The following is a 19,532-nucleotide window of genomic DNA, read 5'->3' on the forward strand; positions in this document are numbered from 1 at the left end:
AAAGCCGTTACCTGGTGCTCTGGATATTTTGCAGTTCCGACAGTTTGCAGACAAAACAATTAGTCAGTTAATCAAGGAAATAATTGGCGATCATCATGTTCAGGCCTGTTCATGCTGACGACTTTCAAAACAAAAGCATAGTAAAAGTACATCATTTTAGATTATTTCTGCCGCCAACCTCAGCGGCTGTCGACTCCTTTTCACATTGCGGCTGAGGAAGTGTCACTCAAAGCGCCGTTACCTTGACAATGTAACCGTGATAACGAGCGTATTGTGACCGCCGCTTGCTTTCCCCCCTTTACAACACGTATCTGCCACAAGCTTATTGGCGTTTTAATTATTGTTTCTTCTTCTAATTATTTGAAATAAAAAAAGACATTTAAGAATGTGAGTCAGACTTTGAACTGTCTTGCTTTTATATTCCTCCTCCCTTCGACCACTCCTCCCCTCCTCGTTACACACCGACTCGTTCGCTCTCTCACTTTCTTTGTGCTCTGCTGCAGTCTTGGCCCGTGCGCGCGCCGTTCCATTACGGCCGGCCGTTAAAGTTAATTAAAGAAGGGCATTCCTCTTCTCGATGGCTGACTCACCGCACAACTACTTTGCTTACTCATGCTCCGAGAGGCTGCTCAGCTGGTTGACTCTGATTCAGAGATCCAATCAGGAGCCCAGAATGAGCCTGAGGAAGCGTGATACCGTCATGGAGAAGGGAATGCTGCGTTTGTGTGCAGACCAAACATTATGCAAAGCAGGGGCGTCCACCGTATGCTACAGAGACCAGTGAAACCTGATAAACATATTACTGATTCAGATCAGAAGCTGCTTAAATGTGTTGTTCTGGAGGACTTGTCATTACACCAGTTGTGAGAAATAGCTTCAGTCTGAATCTCCTCTCGCCTGAGAGCCACAATCTGAGGCCCTTACGGAGCAGTTGTTCATTTCAGAGAGAGCCTGGCGGTCTGCAGCCCGGTGGGATGGCAGCAGCACAGGAGGGGGATGTGATTGCCACCCACATGAACAAGCACAGATTTGTCTGTTGTCCAACGCTGCTGCTGCAGTTTGACCTTTTCAGACTTGTGCTCGCTGCTGTGTGACTGTGGAAACTGTGCCGGATCAGCTGCTGCTGCTGCTGCTGATGATTATCACTCGTAGATGTTCACGTTTTTCTGGCCACGCTGACCTAAGGATGGCAGTGAGATGTTTGGTTGGTTGGACTGAAATGTTGCCAACTATTGAAATGGATCGTGTTAAAATTCGTCTTCGACATTCATGTGCCCCTCAGAGTTTAATTCTAGTAACGCTGGTGATCGTCTGACTCTTCATCTGGCGTCATCATCAGGTCAAAATGTCAGTTTGTCAAATTCCTGAAAAAATAATGACGTCCCTACCGGCCCATCCCATCATGCTCTATGTTTATTGCTAATTAGCGAACGTTAGCATGCTAACATGCTAAACTAAGATGGTGAAAAAACAAACAGTATAGCTTTCTAAACGTCAACATGTTATTTTTGCCATTGTGAGCATGTTAGCATGCTAACATTAGCATTTAGGAGAAGGAGAACTCCACCAACAGCTTTCAGCACAGAAACTTCTTTCAAACATCGAAGCGTTCAGCTCAGTTAGAGACATGCTGTTACTTTTCTCATTCATAGCTTTAATACTTTCCAAAATACTCATGTTTTCCAGGGATTTAAGCTTTTTAGAGTTTACACATAGAAAATGTGACAGTTAACAGGTTTGGATGATACCAGGAAGCAAACATGGCAGGTACAAATAGACTGTGACAGATTTTAAACAACCCTGTCTGTCATGGTGATGGATTATAATTAATTATAGCACAAACCTGCTGACATTTCATTTCTGAGCTGACTGCTCATTCCTGATTGGCTGTGCTGCTTGCAATTTTTTAGGGACCTTTACACCCAAAATGCAACCAGCTAAATAGGAAAGACCTACAGCAGAATGAGGGTGAGGATCCAGATTTCTCAGTTTGGATTCAGACTCATCCTTCATGTTTTTATAATCCCACTTCTTCAACGGGCAGGCTGCAGCTTCCCCTTCTGTTTCACTGTTTAACCACACCCAGAGCCGGTCCCAACACCTGTGACGGCGTGGACAGAAAAGTGGCTTTATCGTCCTCAAGGTGAAAGTCAAGTGGAACCGGTGTTTTACTTTGAAAGCAGAGGCCAGACCCATCAGCTGCTGTGTGTTCTGCAGCCAGAAGAGACGACAGAGAGGTCGTGTCGTTCAGCTGATAGCCACGTCCCCGCAGAGGCATGTCATTCAGATGATAGCCATGTCCCCGCAGAGGCATGTCATTCAGATGATAGCCACGTCCCGCTTGATTATAGAGTAAAGAGGAGATGGAGACACGGCTTTATTTCTCCCACACTGCGTCAAACAGATTGCTGAGAACCTTTAGAAGTTTCACCTGCTGAGGAAATCTGTTCAAACCAATCTTTGTCTCACTTTGTCTCTGTCTTTCTCTCTGTCTCACAAACTAACAATGATCTTCACTACCAGTTCATCTGCACATTGTGTTCTTGATCAATTGATGATTGTTTGATGGATAAAATGTCAGAAAATGGTGAAAAACGTCCTGAAGCCAAAGGTGACGTCTTCACGTAGCTTGTTTTGTTCAACCAACCATCCATCCAAAGAAAAGACAGACAGACCAGAAACTGGGACTTTGCAATATTTGTCATTTTGAAAATGATTAATCCATTATTAAACATTTGCTGATTAGTTTTCTGTCAGTACTCGTACCTACTTATAGGAATCACTTTGTAACTTGTAATTTTTTTCTCTCTTTCACATGATTTTTAATTATGATCATATCTCGGTCGACCATGCCCCACTGCAGCCGTCATGTCCTCTCCCCATCACCCACTCGCGCTGCCTGTTTCATTTCATTCATTTCAAGTTTCCGTCTCTGTTTAGTTAAATGTTTGCGCTCACACTCTTTCTCTTTCATTTTCTATCTCATATCAAGGCTTATTTATGTGTTGAGAAGGTAAATGGAGCCACCTGAACTAAAACTTTGGGATTGGTTTGCAGGTAGCAAACCCCCATCTCCCTGTATGCGTACTGAGAGGCTCGCAGGGAACCATTACGCTCAGCAATTAGAGGTGAAAACACGCCACAATTGAGTGATGGACAATGGACTGAATGTTCTCTGCTGGTAATTACCGTCATGAAAACAGACCGCCGTGCTAAGAAAGTTTGAACCCTGCATTGGATGAAGTGCACAGATAAAAAAAAAAAAACACAGAAAATATAAGAAAGCTAAAAAAGAGAATGTCGAAGAGCTAAATTTGAAGTCCGTGGACTCCTTATGAGTGAACTGTTATCTTCATTTAATTCGCTTGTAAAAAGTTAGAAACTTTTCAATCTAGTTGCCTCTATGAAGAACTCAAGATTTCTCTTCATTACCACCAACAGTCTTGTAAATCCATCCCCAGCTGCTGCTTGTGCCTCTAAACTTGGCTTCTTTGCTTCATTTTGAATCTGGCCTGTATCCAGCCTCTTCTTAAGAAACCTGGTTCAGATCCAGCACGCCTCCATAACCACCGCTCCATATCCAAATTACCTTTGGTTTCAAAAATTGTCGAAAAGGTGGTTGCCAAGCAATTTTTAGAAATGATGGAAAGAAAATTAAAAAAAATTTCAATCCAGCTTGAGAACAAACCGCAATGTGGAAACAGCCCAGTCCGACTGTTCTCGCTGAGCTGGACTTGAGGGCAGCCTTCGATACGGTTGCTCATACAGTTCTACTCAACGGATTCAGGAACTGGTTTGACCTCGGTGGAACCGGTTTTCATCTTAGTTTCATCATATCCAAAGTCGATGTTGACAACATTAGTTCTTTAACACCCCTCATGTCATGTGGCGTCCCACAGGGCTCAATCCTCGGCCCTGTTTCGTTCAGTTTGTTGCCCCTTTGGCCTTGTTACTTGCCATTTCACCCCTGTGTTGTACTGTTGTTCACACATTTAAGGACTATGTGGCTTCCAACGTCCTGCAACCAAACTGAAGTCCTTGTTATTGGTTATTGGTCCTGGTGGGATTACACTGGCCCACCGTCCACTACAGAATTCAATTTAAGATTCTATTGATTACCTTTACATTCCCACGTGGTCTGGCTCTGCTTTGCATTTCAGAACTCTTACCTTCTGCTTCGAGGACCCTCAGATCAGAGAATATAAGGTTGTTAAAAGTTCCACGGTGTAGGTTTAAAGCAAAGCGGACCATGCTTTTACTGTTCCAGCTCCAACACTGGAATAAACTCCACCTCAATATCAGATTAGCTGAGACAGTGTCTCAGTTAAAAAGGCTTTTAAAAACACCTGCCGGCTGACATTGGTATAATTTTTTTTGCTATCTTTGCACCTCTATTGTTTGGTCTTTTGCTTTCGTGGCAACTCCTGGAAAGGGAGCAGTGAAGAAAACAAAGGAGGAAAGAGAAGCAAAGAAGACTAATGCCTTTGTCCCAGACCAGCTAATGGAGAGTAATTTAGGTGGAACACTTTGATGTAAGTGTGTGCCAGAGGAGACGCAGAGCTGAACGTCTCGTCCCTCTTGTCTGTCCTCCCTGAGTGTCCACTCTTCACCTGCAGCACAGAGGAGTTCAGGTTCTTTCAGATGGAAACTCGAGTGTCATGGCACTTACAAGAGCAGACCACCCTCTGCTCTGCAGAGAAACACTGTGTGTGTGTGCATATATAAGCATGTGTGTTTCCATCCACCACCCTCCTGTCGGTACACCGTAATGTCCTCTTACAGGAGAGAACATTCAGTCCATGTGGCCATGAAGCAGCTTTCACCTGATTCTGGTCTGTTTTTACTGTCTGCATGCTGTTAGACAGGAGCCCCTCTGCTGTTCTCTGTTTATCCTCCCAACACACCAATAAGCCTTGATACCAATGGACGGAGAGGACGAGCATCAGGATGATTAACATAAAATTACCTCCATTCAGTCTGTCTGTCAGCCACAAAGGTGCTTCCAGCTAAATGCAAGGCACCTGCACACCTCAAGCCCCGCCGTGTCTCCAACAGTGTGTGCTGTGCTGTGTTGTGTTGTGTTGGCTGCAGGTGGTGGACTGTTCCTGGGATGAGACGGTGAAGATCTACACACCTGCCTGTCTGTCTGCTGGACCTCACAGCACAGCACCGTAGAACACACACGGACAAGTACGGCCATACTTCTGAGGACATTATGTTGAGCTTCATTCAGTGAGGCCTCGGAAACCTTTGCAGCCAAGCCCCCGTTAATGGATGAAGTTATTTTAAACACACACACACACACACACACACACACACACACACACACACACACACCACCGTAAAACCACCGCCTGCCTTTCCTGAGTTTTGTCCACAGTTTCACTGGAGTCTCTTGGTCTATAAACAGTTTCTTTCATTTTCTTTCAAAGCTTGCTTTTTAATTAGAATTTTAACTTAATTTGAAGTACTGAGTACATTTGTGTACATTTGTATATGAATACATTTCCCTTCAGTCAGTGGGGAAAGCCATATTTTTAAGCATCCTTTATGTTTCAGGCTTGAAAAACAAGTTGACTTTATTGTAAATGAACTGTGTGAATCAGGATGCTTTGCAGGGATTATGATCCATAACAAACTTGAAAAAAATGTCATCTGTGACTAATTTCACTACTTGAATGTCATGTGTGTAGATAAGGATGTTGTTGATGACCTATATGTGCAGTGCCTTCAATAAAGATGGAAATATCACACGAACACTCCTCGATAAACTTTGTCAGTAGGCTGCGTACTTACGTGGTTTCTTTTTTGCCTGTTTTAGATGTGTTTATTGTTGATATGTGAGCGGTGGTCTGCACAGGGCGTTTTATTTTGAAAAATTGCCTGATTCTCAAGGCTATTCCTGTTTCTATTATTTTGTCCACGTCCCTCCAAGAGCTCAGTTGTACAGTGTTGCTCCAGTGAAAATGTGGAGGGCTGTAAATATCACTGATGATGATGATGATGATGATGATGATGATGATGATGATGATGATGAATGTGTGTCTCCCCTATCGTCCTAGTGGCAGCCAATCACAGCTCTGCTGGTGATGATGCGTGAAGGGTTCCTCTCTGCAGGGAAAACCCAGCCTCACTTTCACTGGGAACAAAACATCACGAAGACAGATTCTCTTTACTGCTCCTCCTCCTCCTCCTCTTCTCCTCCTCCTCCTCCCCCTCCTTCTCCTCCTCCTCCTCCTCCTCCTCCTCCTCCCCTTGTTTCCTTCTTTTTTTCCTCATTTTTTCCCCCGATGCTCTTCTTTCTGTCACGCTCCTCAGCTCAGTCCACCTTATGTTCTCTCATCCTTCTTCACCTTCACCTTCTTTCTTAGCTTTTCCTTTTTTCTTTCCTTGTCTTCCATCCTCCCCTTCACATTGACATTTTTTGCCCTATTTTCTTCACCTCCTTTCCTTCAGTCCTCCTCCTTGCCTTTCTTTTTCACTTCCTTTTCTGTTCTGTTCACCCCTTGCATCCTTTCCTTTCCTATCTTCTTCTTTTCCTTCTCTGTCCTTCAGTTACACTCTCTGTTCCTTCCTTTCCTTCCCTTCCTTCACCTTTCTTTCCTTCCTTTAATTCCCTCTTTTTTTTCCCCTTCCTTTTTTCATTACCATCCCATTTCCTTTCTCTCCTTTCTTTTCCACTCTTTCCTTCATCTCTCTCTCTTCTCCTTTTCCTTCCTTCTTCATCCTCCTCTCTTCTTCATCCCTGGCTGTTCCAACCCTTTTCTCTTCCTTCACTTCCCTTTCCTTTCATTTGTTCTCTCCTATCCTCTTTTACTCTTTATATCCATCCTCTTTTCCCCCTCCTTGTTTTTTCTCCTCCTCTTCCTCGTTCCCTCCTTCACTATCATGAAGAAAATTACTCTGCTCCAAAAAGAAACAGGCCACAAAACCTTTAGTTTATTAGTTAATCTAATTAGAAAGTTAAAGGGAGGGAAGCGGTTTGTTGGAGGGTGTGTTCTGGTCTTGAGACAATGTTTATTTCAGATTAAGGAAATGTTTCACATTCTTTTTTATCGCTTTTGTATCTTAAATTTAAGTGTTGTCCGAGTGGTTTGCCAATCAGCTTTTCCACTGTTTTTTTTCCACATTTATTTCTTCTGGAAATTTGACTACAGGATAGTTTTCCCATAAGGACACAATCATAATGACTAAATATGGTCATGATTTCCAGATGCAGCCATAATTAAAATTCACCGGTGAGTGCACTGTGCTGCCGTGCACAACAGTTTTTGCATCGATCCTATTGGTAACTATCTTTTTTTTTTTTAATAAGATTTATAATTTAGTTATTTTCAATTATTGCCAAATAAACTGGAGACAAACGTGTAACCAGACGAATCCATGTGCACAAACAGCTGGTGAACCAATAGAAAATCACCGCGGCCTCAGTGTTGCTAACTGGCTGCACTGTAGGTGTTTCCTCAGTCATTCACCGTGATTGTATGCTACATATTAATTTGGAAATCCGTATTAAAATGGATCGAGGCCTGTTCCATTCGGTGTTTTAAGTTAAATTACTCAGCCTAATCTATAGTTTGTGGAATAATGGATGCATGCATATTTTTTCCACCTCCCAGCAGAGAACAGTCCTGGTCTAAATCCCCGTCCTGGTCTTAATCTCCTCACGTTTGAAAGCGTCTCCGTCGTCTTCTGTCTCCGTGTGTTAATTGGAGGCTAATGGTCTGTGCTCGATAAGGGCGGATCATCCTCCCTTGTGGCCTGGAAACTGATTTTCTGATGAAGTATTTCAATTAAAATATTGTCCAAGCCATTTCCACGCCTGTTATGAGTGATGGTGATGTCTCTGTCTCTGATGAGGAGGAGGAGGAGGAGGAGGAGGAGGAAGAGACTCTGTCCTCTGCCATGATGGCAAACATCCAAACATTTTACTTCCAGAGAAAAGCTGCAGGTGTTTTTAAAGATTGGTTTATTGTTTTACATCTTCAGGCTTCGGTCCAGTGAAGGTAAATCTTAATGCTGCAGCACGATGACTCAGTGAGGCCTCTCATGGGTCCATAAACAAATGGATTTCCCAGTTAGGTGTGAACGATCTTCACGGGCCTGCACAGAGACCCGACCTCAACCCCAAACACCTTTGGGATGAACCGAACACAGGACACATGGCTGCAGGTGTCCACATACTTTTGGCCATAAACTGTCTTCCGTAGCTGTTCTGGAGCCTTCAACCCTGAGCTTTCTGTGTGCATTAGAGTCCCTTTGTGTATTATTTGTTCTTGTCACGTGAAGTGAACAGTGAAGTGACGTGTTTGAAGCACAAAGCAGCCTTCAGTCTGTCTGCAGAAAGACTGCAACAGATGAAATTAGTTATGAAAACTGTTCACTGGCAGAAAATTAATTGGCAACAATTTAATCAATCATGGAAGTCATTCATCAAACTTTCTCTGGTTCAGCTTCTCCGACATGATTATTCTCAGTTTTTCTCACTTTTATTAGAACTGAAAATCTGCTCTGTTGGTCAACTAAAGGAAAGACGTATGACGACGTCACCTCAGGCCCCAAAAACATTTTAGACACTATTTGAGAGGAAATAATGCAGTTATTTCTCCAAACAAACTATTTCTCCTCATGTTCTGTGTCGATGAGCGTGAATTAGTACTGAATGTTCTCGGCTGCTTCTGCGTCCTGATGTGCTTTTGCAGAATTGGTCGATTATTTAATCTTGTATCTGTTAATTTTCTGATTCATTTCATCCCTGCAAAAGCTTTGGGAAGATACAAATCCTTTATCTGTCACGCCAATAAAGCAGATTTGAACTGAACTGAAATGAACTGTGAGAAGAGAGCGAGTGCAGCGACGGCAAAGAGACCAAGAGCTCTGTTTTCCTGCAGTACCGCAGATCAACAGTAGTTGTAATGCGTTTTTTGCCATAGTTCGTTTGCATGTGTCTGTTCAGTGGTTTCCTTCATTTGCACCAATGTGGGAGGACTGATGCAGATCAGGCAGCGCAGTCTGAATTTGGTTCATTTTCCGATGAATTTACGTTTGTTTGGTCCAGAAATATCTCAACAGCTTTTCGATGGATCGTCCTGACAGTTCGTGCAGACATTCGTGATCCACAGAGGATGAATCCTGCCGACTCTGCTGATCCACTTCCTGTTGTGCTTCCTGTAAAATCTCTCCACAGACACTCACAGGCTTTGGGAACTTTGGCGATCCCTTAACTTTTCAACAGCGCCACCATCAGGTCAAGCTTTGTGTGTGTCAGTTCACTGAATGTTTCCCTCTACAATGAGCTTTTGGACGATGCCCTCTTTGCCTTGTTTTATCCACTGCAGCTCGATATTACACATCAAAATGCAACTTTTAGTGGGATTCAGGCAGCGTCTGTAACAGGCAGATTAGTGTCTGATGCCCTCCACTGAGTCGACTCTGAGAATCGAGGGTTTTACCAAAACCTCAACGCTGATGTTCTGCTTGACGACGACGACTTGGAGAACGTCAGATTCCTCCTTTTCAGTCGATTCTAGCTGCAGCCGTCACACAGCAGCAGTCAGTGTAGTTAATGTTTGACCTTATCAGCAGAATTTGATGCAGCAACACGTTTCAAACACGTTGGTTCAGGAGCAGCTTAAGACTGGGAAAGATGTGGAACGCTCCAAAAACACCTGTTTGGATCATTCCACAGGTAAACAGGCTCATTGGTAACAGGTGATAGCATCATGATTGGGTATGAAAGGGGCATCCTGGAAAGGCTCAGGAGGAGGGGTCACCACTTTGTGAACACATGATTGGATAAAGGATGTTATTACATGAGGTCAGGAACATTTATGTTTTACACAGAGTCCTGACTTCTTTGGAATCAAGGTTGTAAATAAAGGTTAAATGAATGAATGACCTCTTAAATAAAGGCACTAAATCATCTGTTTGTCTGTGTTTTGTTGTTCTGCTCTCTCTCTCTCTCTCTCTCTCTCTCTCTCTCTCTCTCTCTCTCTCTCTCTCTCTCTCTCTCTCTCTCTCTGGTCCACAGCCAAGAGGCGCTGCGGCAAACCGTCATGTTTCACCGGCAGCGCTCTCAGAGGACGACCTCCCCTCTACTGTACACCTCCTGTACATCTGCTGCACTTCTACTGTATCTACCGCAGCTTGCGCTCCCGGGGAATCACTTCCTCTCCTCTTTTTTCTCCTCCTCTGCGTCTCTGGCAGTTATCGGAGGTTTATTTAGTTTTTTTTTCTTTTTGGAACAGAAGCGCAAAGAAAAAGTCCCTGATGAAGGCTTCTGCTTGATGATGATGAGTGGGGACGAAAAGAAACACTGAGTTTTTGAATATTTCTGGTAAACGCAGCTGAAAAGAGCGCTGAACTGAACTGCAGTTCAAACTCAGGAGGGAAGAGCGAAGAGACGAGTCAGCAGAACCGAGCAGAGGATCTCCTCCGGCTCCTCCTCACCCCTGTTTTCTCCTTCACTCTTAGGTGCTTCCACTAAAAGCTCCTGAATGCAGATTCTTTCCCCTTCACAGACGGTACAAACGGGGGCTTTTTCCAGCCTCGCGTCCTTTCCTTCCTCCCGTCTGTCCGTTCAGCAGCAGTGCGTCGCGGCTGTGCGCAAAAACCAAACCAAACCGCTCAGCTCCGCGACCAAACCTCTCCAAAGCGGGCTGTGAAGGGGACCGGCAGTACTTTCTTTCTCCTGTTTGACTTTTTTAAATCCACCAGCACACCGCCATGGATGTGTTCAAGAGACGGCTGCTGGGGATCTCCGTGGCCGTGGCGCACGGCGTTTTCTCCGGCTCTCTGAACATCTTGCTGAAGTTCCTCATCAGTAATTATCACTTCAACTTCCTGACGCTCATCCAGCTGCTGACCAGCAGCACCGCGGCTCTCACTCTGGAGACCCTCCGGCGGCTGGGGAAGATCGACATCCCCCCCTTCGGCCTGCAGCTGTGCAAGGTAACTGAGCAGGAAAGTCTGAGAGTTCGATGATTCCTGAACAGATCCAGAGACTCCAAATTGTCTGGCGTCCTGGAACTCACATAGGTCCATATTCAGAAGTGAAGCAGACATACTTTTATTGGAGTTATGCAATCACGATAAGTAATCATACTCTTCAGGACAAAATAAAACTAATAGAATTTGATGCTTAATTTACTTGAATGACAGAACAAACAACAATAGGAGTGTAAAATCCAAAGATTTAGTTTTCGTTTCATACAGAAATACTAACAGTTAAAGTAGTTGAAGCCTGCTGGATTACAGTTATTTTTACTTCACAATCCTCTCGTTCCCGTCTTTAACCTGCAGCTGTAAACCAGCTGAATATTGTGGTTTGGGAGACGTTTTCAGTTTTTATTCAACATGGACCAAAGAGGGGAAAGTGATAAAAAGGTCATCTCATCATCATCATCATCATCATCATCATCACATTTTAATGTTTATGATGCTCGTTTATTGTGCAAAATAAAATAATCATGGATTATGAGTTTATTGCTTTATTGGCATCATGATGGTTTTAACACTGTAAACCAGTGTAGACGCTCCCTCCAGTTCCAGTATTGGTAAACTTGCCTGCTGGTATTTTCCAGTTGATGATTGGCTGATTGACTGAATGATTGACTGACTGGATGATTGACTGACTAACAGATTGGCTGAGTGGCTGATTGACTGATACCATTCATTAACATTATTGGCAGGACTTGTCAAAATCGCTGCGGCCAAAAAGCTGTGCAGGACCAATGTGTGCGCAGCGAAACACATCCAGGGTGAACTGAAACGAAAATTCATTTAAGAAACAAGTACAAATGTCAATAGTGTTACAATATGGTCAAATTCGTAGTTGCTAAAAAGAAGCAATTTAGTTTTGGATGTATGTCTCTGCTGTGACAGCGCCCCCTACAGGATTGTCTTCCCGGGGCAGGAATGTTTGGTATCATGGTCGTTTGATTGGTGCAATGGATTTTGGATTTTGGGAACCAGTTTTTAGATACTTGGGATGAGGCTATTTCCAGGAACAAAAAGTTACATCGCTGATGCTTGAAGTGTTTGAGTTTCGCAAAACAAAATGGCAAAGTCTTTGCTACAGTATGAAGCCTCCCGTCTCTCTTCATCTGTTCTTGACTGTCTTGCTGTGGGCGAGCTGTACCCAGCATGCCGTTCGGCGGTGTAACAGTTAACAAGCGTCCCCTCTCAGTGCACCACAGTGTGTACTTCTGGTGGTAGTCTGCACTACAAACAAATATGTCCTGCAGGACTCGACAGCTCACACTCGATACTGCACTTCCTTTTGTCCTCAGGCCACACTCGCCGAGCGTGAAGTCGATCGGATGAATGGTCGCTGAAAAAAATCAGAAGACAGAAGTCAGACAGACAGACAGACAGACAGATGGATTTCTGGATTATTATTATTAGTTTAAGAACTCAAAATACGCAAATGAATCATTCTCGCTTATCATATTACAGTAAATTAGCTAATCACACACCTGACTGATTATTTTCAGCTTGGTGGTTCCGAGTCCTGATCCAGGACTGTAGTTCCTGCATACAGATCTCATGGAACCTTCCATTTCATCTGCAGCTCTGCAGGGGAAAACAAGGCTGGAAGTGTGTGTGATGTACTCTTCATCTATGGGGACTCCAATAAGATTTTCTTTACACAACCAGCATGCTAGGTTAGCATTAAGAGTTTATCTGAGGCTGAGCTACAGGATCCTCCCATGAACTGAAGCGATGTACAAGAGGACATTTTAATCAAATTCACTGGAATTTATCTCCAGGGGACCACGACTGAACAACGTTTAATGGCAATCATGGAATTCTTGGTTGAGAAATTTCACTCTGGGCAAAAGAGTTGAGCTACAACCAAAAATCAAACGCTACCCATCAAGATGAAAGAGGACCAGCTTACTAAAGTTCAGGTGAAAGAGGCAGATAAACCTGACATGAACCTTCTTTGGGAAATCCGACCAATGAAGCTTCTTTCAGCACTTACTGTGAAATGCTGCTGTGTTTGGATTTCATAGAAAATTCCGGCGTTCTGTTGAGCAGAAGCAGCTGTTTAAAAGTAATGTTCATTCAGATTTAATGTCCCCACTCATGGAGGGTTGTTGTTGCTTCAAGACTGAGTCCCACAAGCAGTTTGAGGTCCCCTTGAGGCAAAAACAGCTCAGAAAAAGTATTCAGGTGATGAAGAAGATGAGAATGTACCGACACTGTGTGTGTGTGTCTCCGTGCAGGACTTCGGCTCGGTGTGTATCCTCTCCACGCTGCAGTCCACCCTCACTCTGTGGTCTCTGCGTGGCCTCAGCCTGCCCATGTACGTCGTGTTCAAGCGCTGCCTGCCGCTCTTCACGCTCATCATCGGCGTGTGTGTGCTGAGGAATGGCGTGCCGTCCGTCGGTGTGGTGACCGCCGTGATCATCACCACCGCTGGAGCTGCACTGGCTGGTAAACACACATCATCCACGTATCGTGCACACACTCTCATATCACCGTGTTTCCAGTGGGTTTATGTGATTATTCTGCAGCACAAAGTGGCTGAATTTGCAGTAGTTTTCTACAACAACGTCGTGGCCACTTGGGGGCAGCAGAGACAAGCTGTGAACACCGACATATTATCGCCTTCTAATTTGATATAGTGAACTCTTAAGGAAACATCTGCCTGTTGACACACTCAGCAGATATGAAGCAACATTAGCATTAATTTGTGTTTGTGTCCACCTGATGAAAGAAACACCACTTTTCTTTGAGCTGTGCTTCTTTAGCTAGCTGCTCGCTAACTGTGTTGCTGCCTGTGTGCTGTTTGGTGCGTGCAGTGTGTTTTTAAAGCCATAAACCTTAAAGAGTCCCGGTTATACAGCGTCTCCTCATCAGTGAAGCTGTTTAACCAGTACATTAATTTTTCGTGCTGTAAATCAGCTTCCTCAGCAGTAAATTCTTCTCTTCCATTACTGTTAATAACAACAAAAGAAGAAACTACAGATAATTAATTTCCTTAATCAATTTCCGCAGCTGCTGCTCTCAGGCAGGAGGGAGGTCGAACATTAAGTGTGAGACGTGCACAATGTGAATCTAATGAACTGATTCATCATAGCGGGTTTGATTTAGGTGATAATCACCTTTGAAGCTGTGAAAAATCAAATATTTGCAGCTCATCGACATCATTAAACAAGTGAGATCTCGTCCTTTCGTCAACATTTAATATATGTGTTGCTTTAACGGTGGGTCATTGTGAATGTTGCTTCCAGGCAGAGGAAAAAAAACAAACTGTGGTTTTAAAATAATTTTTAAGCCAAAAATTCTTTCAAATAACAATTAAAAGAAGATCTGAACCGGAATTATCATGGTTGTAAATACTGACATACACAACTCTTTCATTGACTGATGTGGTCGTCGCCGCTCATGTGTGAAAAGTCATTAAGATTATTGATTCTGGTTGATTGTCTGCAGCCTTTTGATCAGATTCCATATAAAACGTGACGTCTTTTATTTTTACTACCTTTGATTTCAGTGAAGAGTTGTGTTGCCTCAAAAGTCAAAATGAACAGTAGACTCAGAGGAGTTTCTGCCCAGATTCATAAACGTTAGATCTGATCCAGATTTCCACTTTTAAACTGTGTGTGTGTGTGTGTGAGCAGCAGCTGGTTTTCGTGGCTCTCTCAGTTTGAATGTAAGTTTCCAGCCTACATATGGACTCGGCACAGGATTAATTTTCCATCTTGTCCTCCTCCTGCTCCATTTTCTGACTTCATTCATCCTCTTTCCCACCTTAATTCTCCCACTCTTCCTCCCTCTTTCCTCTTATTTTGGTGTCTATTTTTATCAGTCCCTTTTGTCTGATATGTTGCCGTGGTGCAAAAGAACAAATCAAATGTGGAAAAAGGATCTCTGGTCCAGAACAATAATATATTCAATAATGAAGCCAAATCAAATAGAGCACACCTGTGCTGTTCATGCCGACCCTCTGGTGGTGGAGTCGGCTCGTCAGGGACATTCAGCTCACCTGGTCTGCCTGCAAGAACACAGGAGTCTTTCCTCTCCTGGCTTCCAACCTGTTTGATTTTGTTTGTCTTTATGTTGATTTTCCCTTTTAATTATAGAAAATAAACTCATCTTTTGTTACCCAAGTGGCTGGTATCAGTGTGAGGGTAAACAGTACACAGTCACCCTGACAAGCCTGCACCATGGGAGTGCCTCAGTGAGCAATCACCTGCAGTTCTTCAGGTCCAAATAACAAAAGACTCCACAGATACATCAATTTATTGTCCATTTGTTTTGTCCTTTTTATTCTTGCTTTTATTGCTGTCTGGAACATCTTAATTTCCGTGGTGTGGGATCAGTAAAGGTTTCTCTTATCTTAAATAATAAAAGTGAACAATCAGTAAATCAAAATATATATGCAAACATTGGGAAAACCGGTCAGACTGTCTTGTTTTTTGCGTCACAGTTTGAACCTTCACTTGATTTGCTCCTCAGGTGCTGGCGATCTCACCGGCGATCCCTTCGGTTACGTCACCGGCGTGCTGGCGGTCATCATTCATGCGTCCTACCTGGTCCTGATCCAGAAAACCAGTGTGGACAGCGAGTATGGGCCGCTCACAGCGCAGTACGCCATCGCCGTCATGGCCTCACCGGTAATGAGCAAGGCATCAGCACTGCAAAGGAATCATCTCTCCATCTGATCAATGTCTTTCTGTTGTCTTTTCCTAGTTTCCTCTTTCCCTGCCACTCATTTTTTGTATGTCTCTTGACCTTTTTTTCTTTTCTTACTTTCCTTTTCTGTTTTCTCTCCACTTCCCTTCTTTCTAGCTCCTCTTATTCTATGTTGTCTCCATTGTTTCCTCCACCTCTGTCCCTCTGCTTTGTCTCTTCTTATATTTTTCCTCTTTGTGACACTCCTTTGCGTTGCTCTCCCCAGGTGCTCCTGGTGTGCTCCATCATCTCAATGGATACCATCAACATGTGGACGTACGAGGGCTGGAAGGACCCCCACATCACAGTCATCTTCGTCTTCTGTGTCTTCATCGGCTGTGCCATGAATTTCACCACGTTGCACTGCACCTACATCAACTCTGCCGTCACCACCAGCTTTGTTGGTGTGGTCAAGAGCATCGCCACCATCACTGTTGGCATGCTGGCGTTCAGTGATGTTGCACCGACTGGTTTGTTCATCGGCGGCGTGGTGGTCAACACCGTAGGCTCCATCACCTACTGTGTGGTCAAATACTTTGAGACAAAGAAGAAGAGCCTGTACGAGGACCTGGAGGAGGCTGGGAAGGATGGTACGCTACCCGGTGAACCGTACAAAGAAAAACCACCGCTGAACGGTGATGGACCTGCTGCTGGCTCTGATCCAGGAAATCCGGAGATCGAGGGAGTGTTGAGCAGTGATGGGAAGGAGGAGGCAGCGCCAACTGGATTGCCTAATGGAGAGGTGTGGACAGGAGATGGCAGACAAGGAGAGGAAGGCGTGAATTCCCGCGTTATGACGGAAAAGGAGGTGTTGGAGATGCAGAGGGAGCACCTCCAAAGGGAGAACACCGCCTCCAGTCAGCCAGTTAGTGACAGCTATGTCGGGGTGTGGAGATCCATCAGACATCTGCAGTTTATGAAGAAAGACCCTTTGATTGATAACATGGAGCAGCAGAGTCCGTAGGCGCAGGACCGAGACCTGGACAGACTAAAAAAGAAAACTGGGAATTAATTAGAGGATAAAAAAGTCTTGAACATGCTGAAGAGACCAGAGGAGAAGAAAAGGAGATGGGTAGAATCAAAATGACAGTCTATAAATCTGTGTCCACCGGGAGCCTCTTTTATTAGCATTAGCAGTGCTGAAGAAGTGTTTACAGGAAACACTGGTGATGTTCAGTGCAGTTGTTGCGATACCTCAATGAAAGCCAAGGCTTTGAATGCAAAGAACAGGCCCTCAGTTTTGTTAAAAGCAGGATAAAAAGAGGTTCCTGGTGGAGAAAAGTGGATGAAGACTTATAGAAGAAGCTGCCTGTCAGTGATAAATTCTGCCTCTTGTCTCCTTCAGCTCTGTGGCGTCCGGCGGGGACCAGGACAGCCGCGGTGTAGCATGATTTAGTTTGGTTTGTGTCCCCACTGATTAGCCAAACAAAGCAGGTCTTACAGAAAAAAAGAGTGAATCTTGTGCAGACTCAAATATCACATCCAATCAGGGAGCAGCAAACAGTTTCTGTTTTGTTACACGAGAACCTGGGTGAATTCTTGTTTCTGATTGGCTGCAGAGTGAGAATTAAAACCTTTAATGCACATTTGGATCAGATCACATTTATCCACTTGTAAAAGCATGCTCTGGCCACAAAACGCTAACTAATCTACGGCTGTGTTCACACTGGGTTTGTTTGTTTGAGTTGTAACTCTGCAGGTCCACTGTCACGCTTGTTCACTGTTGGTTTACCATTTATGTGTCTAGTTAGCATCTGAGACCCAAAACTGTGTCAACGCCTGTTTTAAATGTATGAAGGAGAAACTGAATGAAAAAATAATAATGTGCCATCATGTTGAGCTTCTCCCAGATCAGTGAGGTGTTTTATCTTTCTTGTTTCCTTCAATTGTGCCACTAATAAAGCTACTGTGACACACAGTGGCACAGTTAAATTCACCTGTGTGACCTCATTAAATAGGTGGTGCTAGAAGTTAGGTGACGTTGAAGTTGAACTTGTATAGCTGGTGAGGTAACTGCTAACTAGCATGGTTGAAGCATGCTAGTCAGTCATAGTAGCTTTCCAACCCAGCTAGCTTGCTGTCAATCAGTAGCCCTGCTAATGCAAGCATGTTAGCTCGGTTGCTAACATAGTCAGTCAGTTCATTTAAGCGACAGACTGTATTTGTACCACTGGCCGTCTGCAGACCATGCCCCTTTTGTGAAGGCGTCAAGTCAAATAAAAATGGATGGCGTCCAGCTAACAAGCTACAATAGCGTCCCCTGTTTTGGGCTCTCTTGAAAGTCAGCAGTCAAGATGGTTTTCTGTTGGTCAACAGTACAAACTCACTTGTCCAAGTTTCTTATAGGTCATAAGTAGAATAACTGACTCGATGGTGAATGCTGCAGTTTCAGTTTTCATACTGTTTACAGCCATTGAAACTTGAAAATTGAATTGCTGTTTGACAGCAACAATGTCTTGGTTACTCTGACTATTCCATTAATTTAATAAATCTATGAACAGTTAGTTTTTATTTACCTCCAAAATAATTGCCAGTAATTCCTGCCCACAGTGAGGTCTGTGTGGAGGCGTCCAACACAAAGCAGAGAGTGGTTGTCTCTTTGTTGTGCATCTGCATCCTTGAATGCACACCTTGGTGTGGATTATCCCTTTCTTATTCCTGTCCTAATTCAGTGCAGGCAGCTGGATAAATGGCATGGAGAGGAGGTGGAGGGAAAGATGGCTGGGATCAGGTTACAGCTTCGGTTAGCTATTAAAGCTACTAATGCTCCAAAGAATTATGTTTAATCATCTCTGATTTTAAAGGTGGGATCAGCAGTTTGTGATCAATAAATCTTTCAAAAGACATTATCAGTTAATTAATTCCTGTTAATCTGAAGGTGATTAAATTGTAAAGTAGCTGAAACAGGAAGCTGGCTTCATTCATGACTGTGCAGAGCTGGGCTCAGGGTGGTTAGCCTAGCTTAGCAATGGCAAGACTAGCTTAGCTTAAAGACTAGAAAGGAGGGAATCAGCTAGCCTTAGGTAAGTTAAAAAATGCACCTAGAAACACGCTTAAAGCTCAATAATAAATTGTATCTTCAGTTTTAGAGGCGTACCATTTCCTGGCAAACAGCGTCTGTGCACAGCTACTTACTGGAAGCTTTTAATCACAGTGCGGTTGCTGTGCAGCCTTTGACAAGAAATATTTTGAGCACCAAACTGCTTATAAAACCACAACATCTTTTACTTTGTGTACCATTTTAAAACAAGATTAGGGCTGCAACTAACAATTACTTTCATTACTGATTAACTTAAATCTTTATAATGTAGTGTAAACCCGCGAGTAGGACACTGAAACTGAGACTGTTGAGGGAAAGAAGAGGTTACATTTCAGTGCCAGACCTTCTTCAGGCATGCAACAAAAAAGACAATAAGCATCATCTTTATGCTACAGGCTCCAGTGGAGCGTCACGTCATTTCAGGTGTGTGTGCTGATAGCTGTAGTGCAAACACACAGACAAAAGCAGACGTCAGGTGGCCTGGAAGTGCCAGTCCAGGAGGAGAATTTGATAAAAATTGCTGCTTTTCTATAGAGCTCGATGTTGGGAAATAGGAAAATGGTTTATGTCAAGACCTCGTGGTGTGAGGGCTTATGTTGAAAACAATGTGAGTGTGAACCACGTAGTATCTGAGCTGAATCCTGCGTCTCCAGCCTCCTCATTTCTGTCTTTAAACCCAAACTGGAAACATTAATCTCCTTTCCTTCAAATATTGTCTCCCTCCACACAGAAAAAGCTACAGGCGTCTTGAATTGTGCGGAGAGAAAAAGCTGTCAGCCAGTGATATTGATTGATATTGATTTTTCTT

General features: G+C 43.7%; 2 protein-coding genes across 3 annotated transcripts in view; both read left to right on the forward strand.

Annotated features, from left to right (window-relative positions):
- Positions 1 to 5,766, forward strand: part of pex7 (peroxisomal biogenesis factor 7) — a 32,781-nt gene extending 27,015 nt beyond the window's left edge. Inside the window, exon 11 of one of the 2 annotated variants that reach the window (XM_076757095.1) lies at positions 5,092 to 5,766. In XM_076757095.1, coding sequence (XP_076613210.1) covers positions 5,092 to 5,175 — 84 coding nt within the window. In that variant the 3' untranslated portion in view covers positions 5,176 to 5,766. Of the gene's footprint in view, positions 1 to 4,432; positions 4,643 to 5,091 lie in introns of those variants that run through there. The other variant, XM_076757094.1, reaches the window with a different exon arrangement.
- Positions 5,767 to 10,725: 4,959 nt separating this feature from the next.
- On the forward strand, positions 10,726 to 17,609 carry slc35d3 (solute carrier family 35 member D3). The gene is made up of 4 exons (XM_076756801.1): positions 10,726 to 10,950; positions 13,230 to 13,440; positions 15,469 to 15,626; positions 15,911 to 17,609. Exons 1-4 carry the CDS (start codon positions 10,726 to 10,728, stop codon positions 16,646 to 16,648), a joined length of 1,332 nt encoding a protein of 443 aa, XP_076612916.1. The 3' UTR covers positions 16,649 to 17,609.
- The last annotated feature ends 1,923 nt before the right edge of the window (positions 17,610 to 19,532 follow it).

This window comes from Chaetodon auriga, chromosome 18 (assembly GCF_051107435.1).
Source record: "Chaetodon auriga isolate fChaAug3 chromosome 18, fChaAug3.hap1, whole genome shotgun sequence".
Classification (NCBI taxonomy): Eukaryota; Metazoa; Chordata; class Actinopteri; order Chaetodontiformes; family Chaetodontidae; genus Chaetodon; species Chaetodon auriga.

Coding starts and splice junctions, on each gene's coding strand:
- slc35d3 (XM_076756801.1), top strand. CDS start 10,726: ATGGATGTGTTCAAGAGACGGCTGCTGGGGATCTCCGTGGCCGTGGCG. Junction 10,951..13,229: donor TCGGCCTGCAGCTGTGCAAG/GTAACTGAGCAG, acceptor GTCTCCGTGCAG/GACTTCGGCTCGGTGTGTAT. Junction 13,441..15,468: donor CGCTGGAGCTGCACTGGCTG/GTAAACACACAT, acceptor TTTGCTCCTCAG/GTGCTGGCGATCTCACCGGC.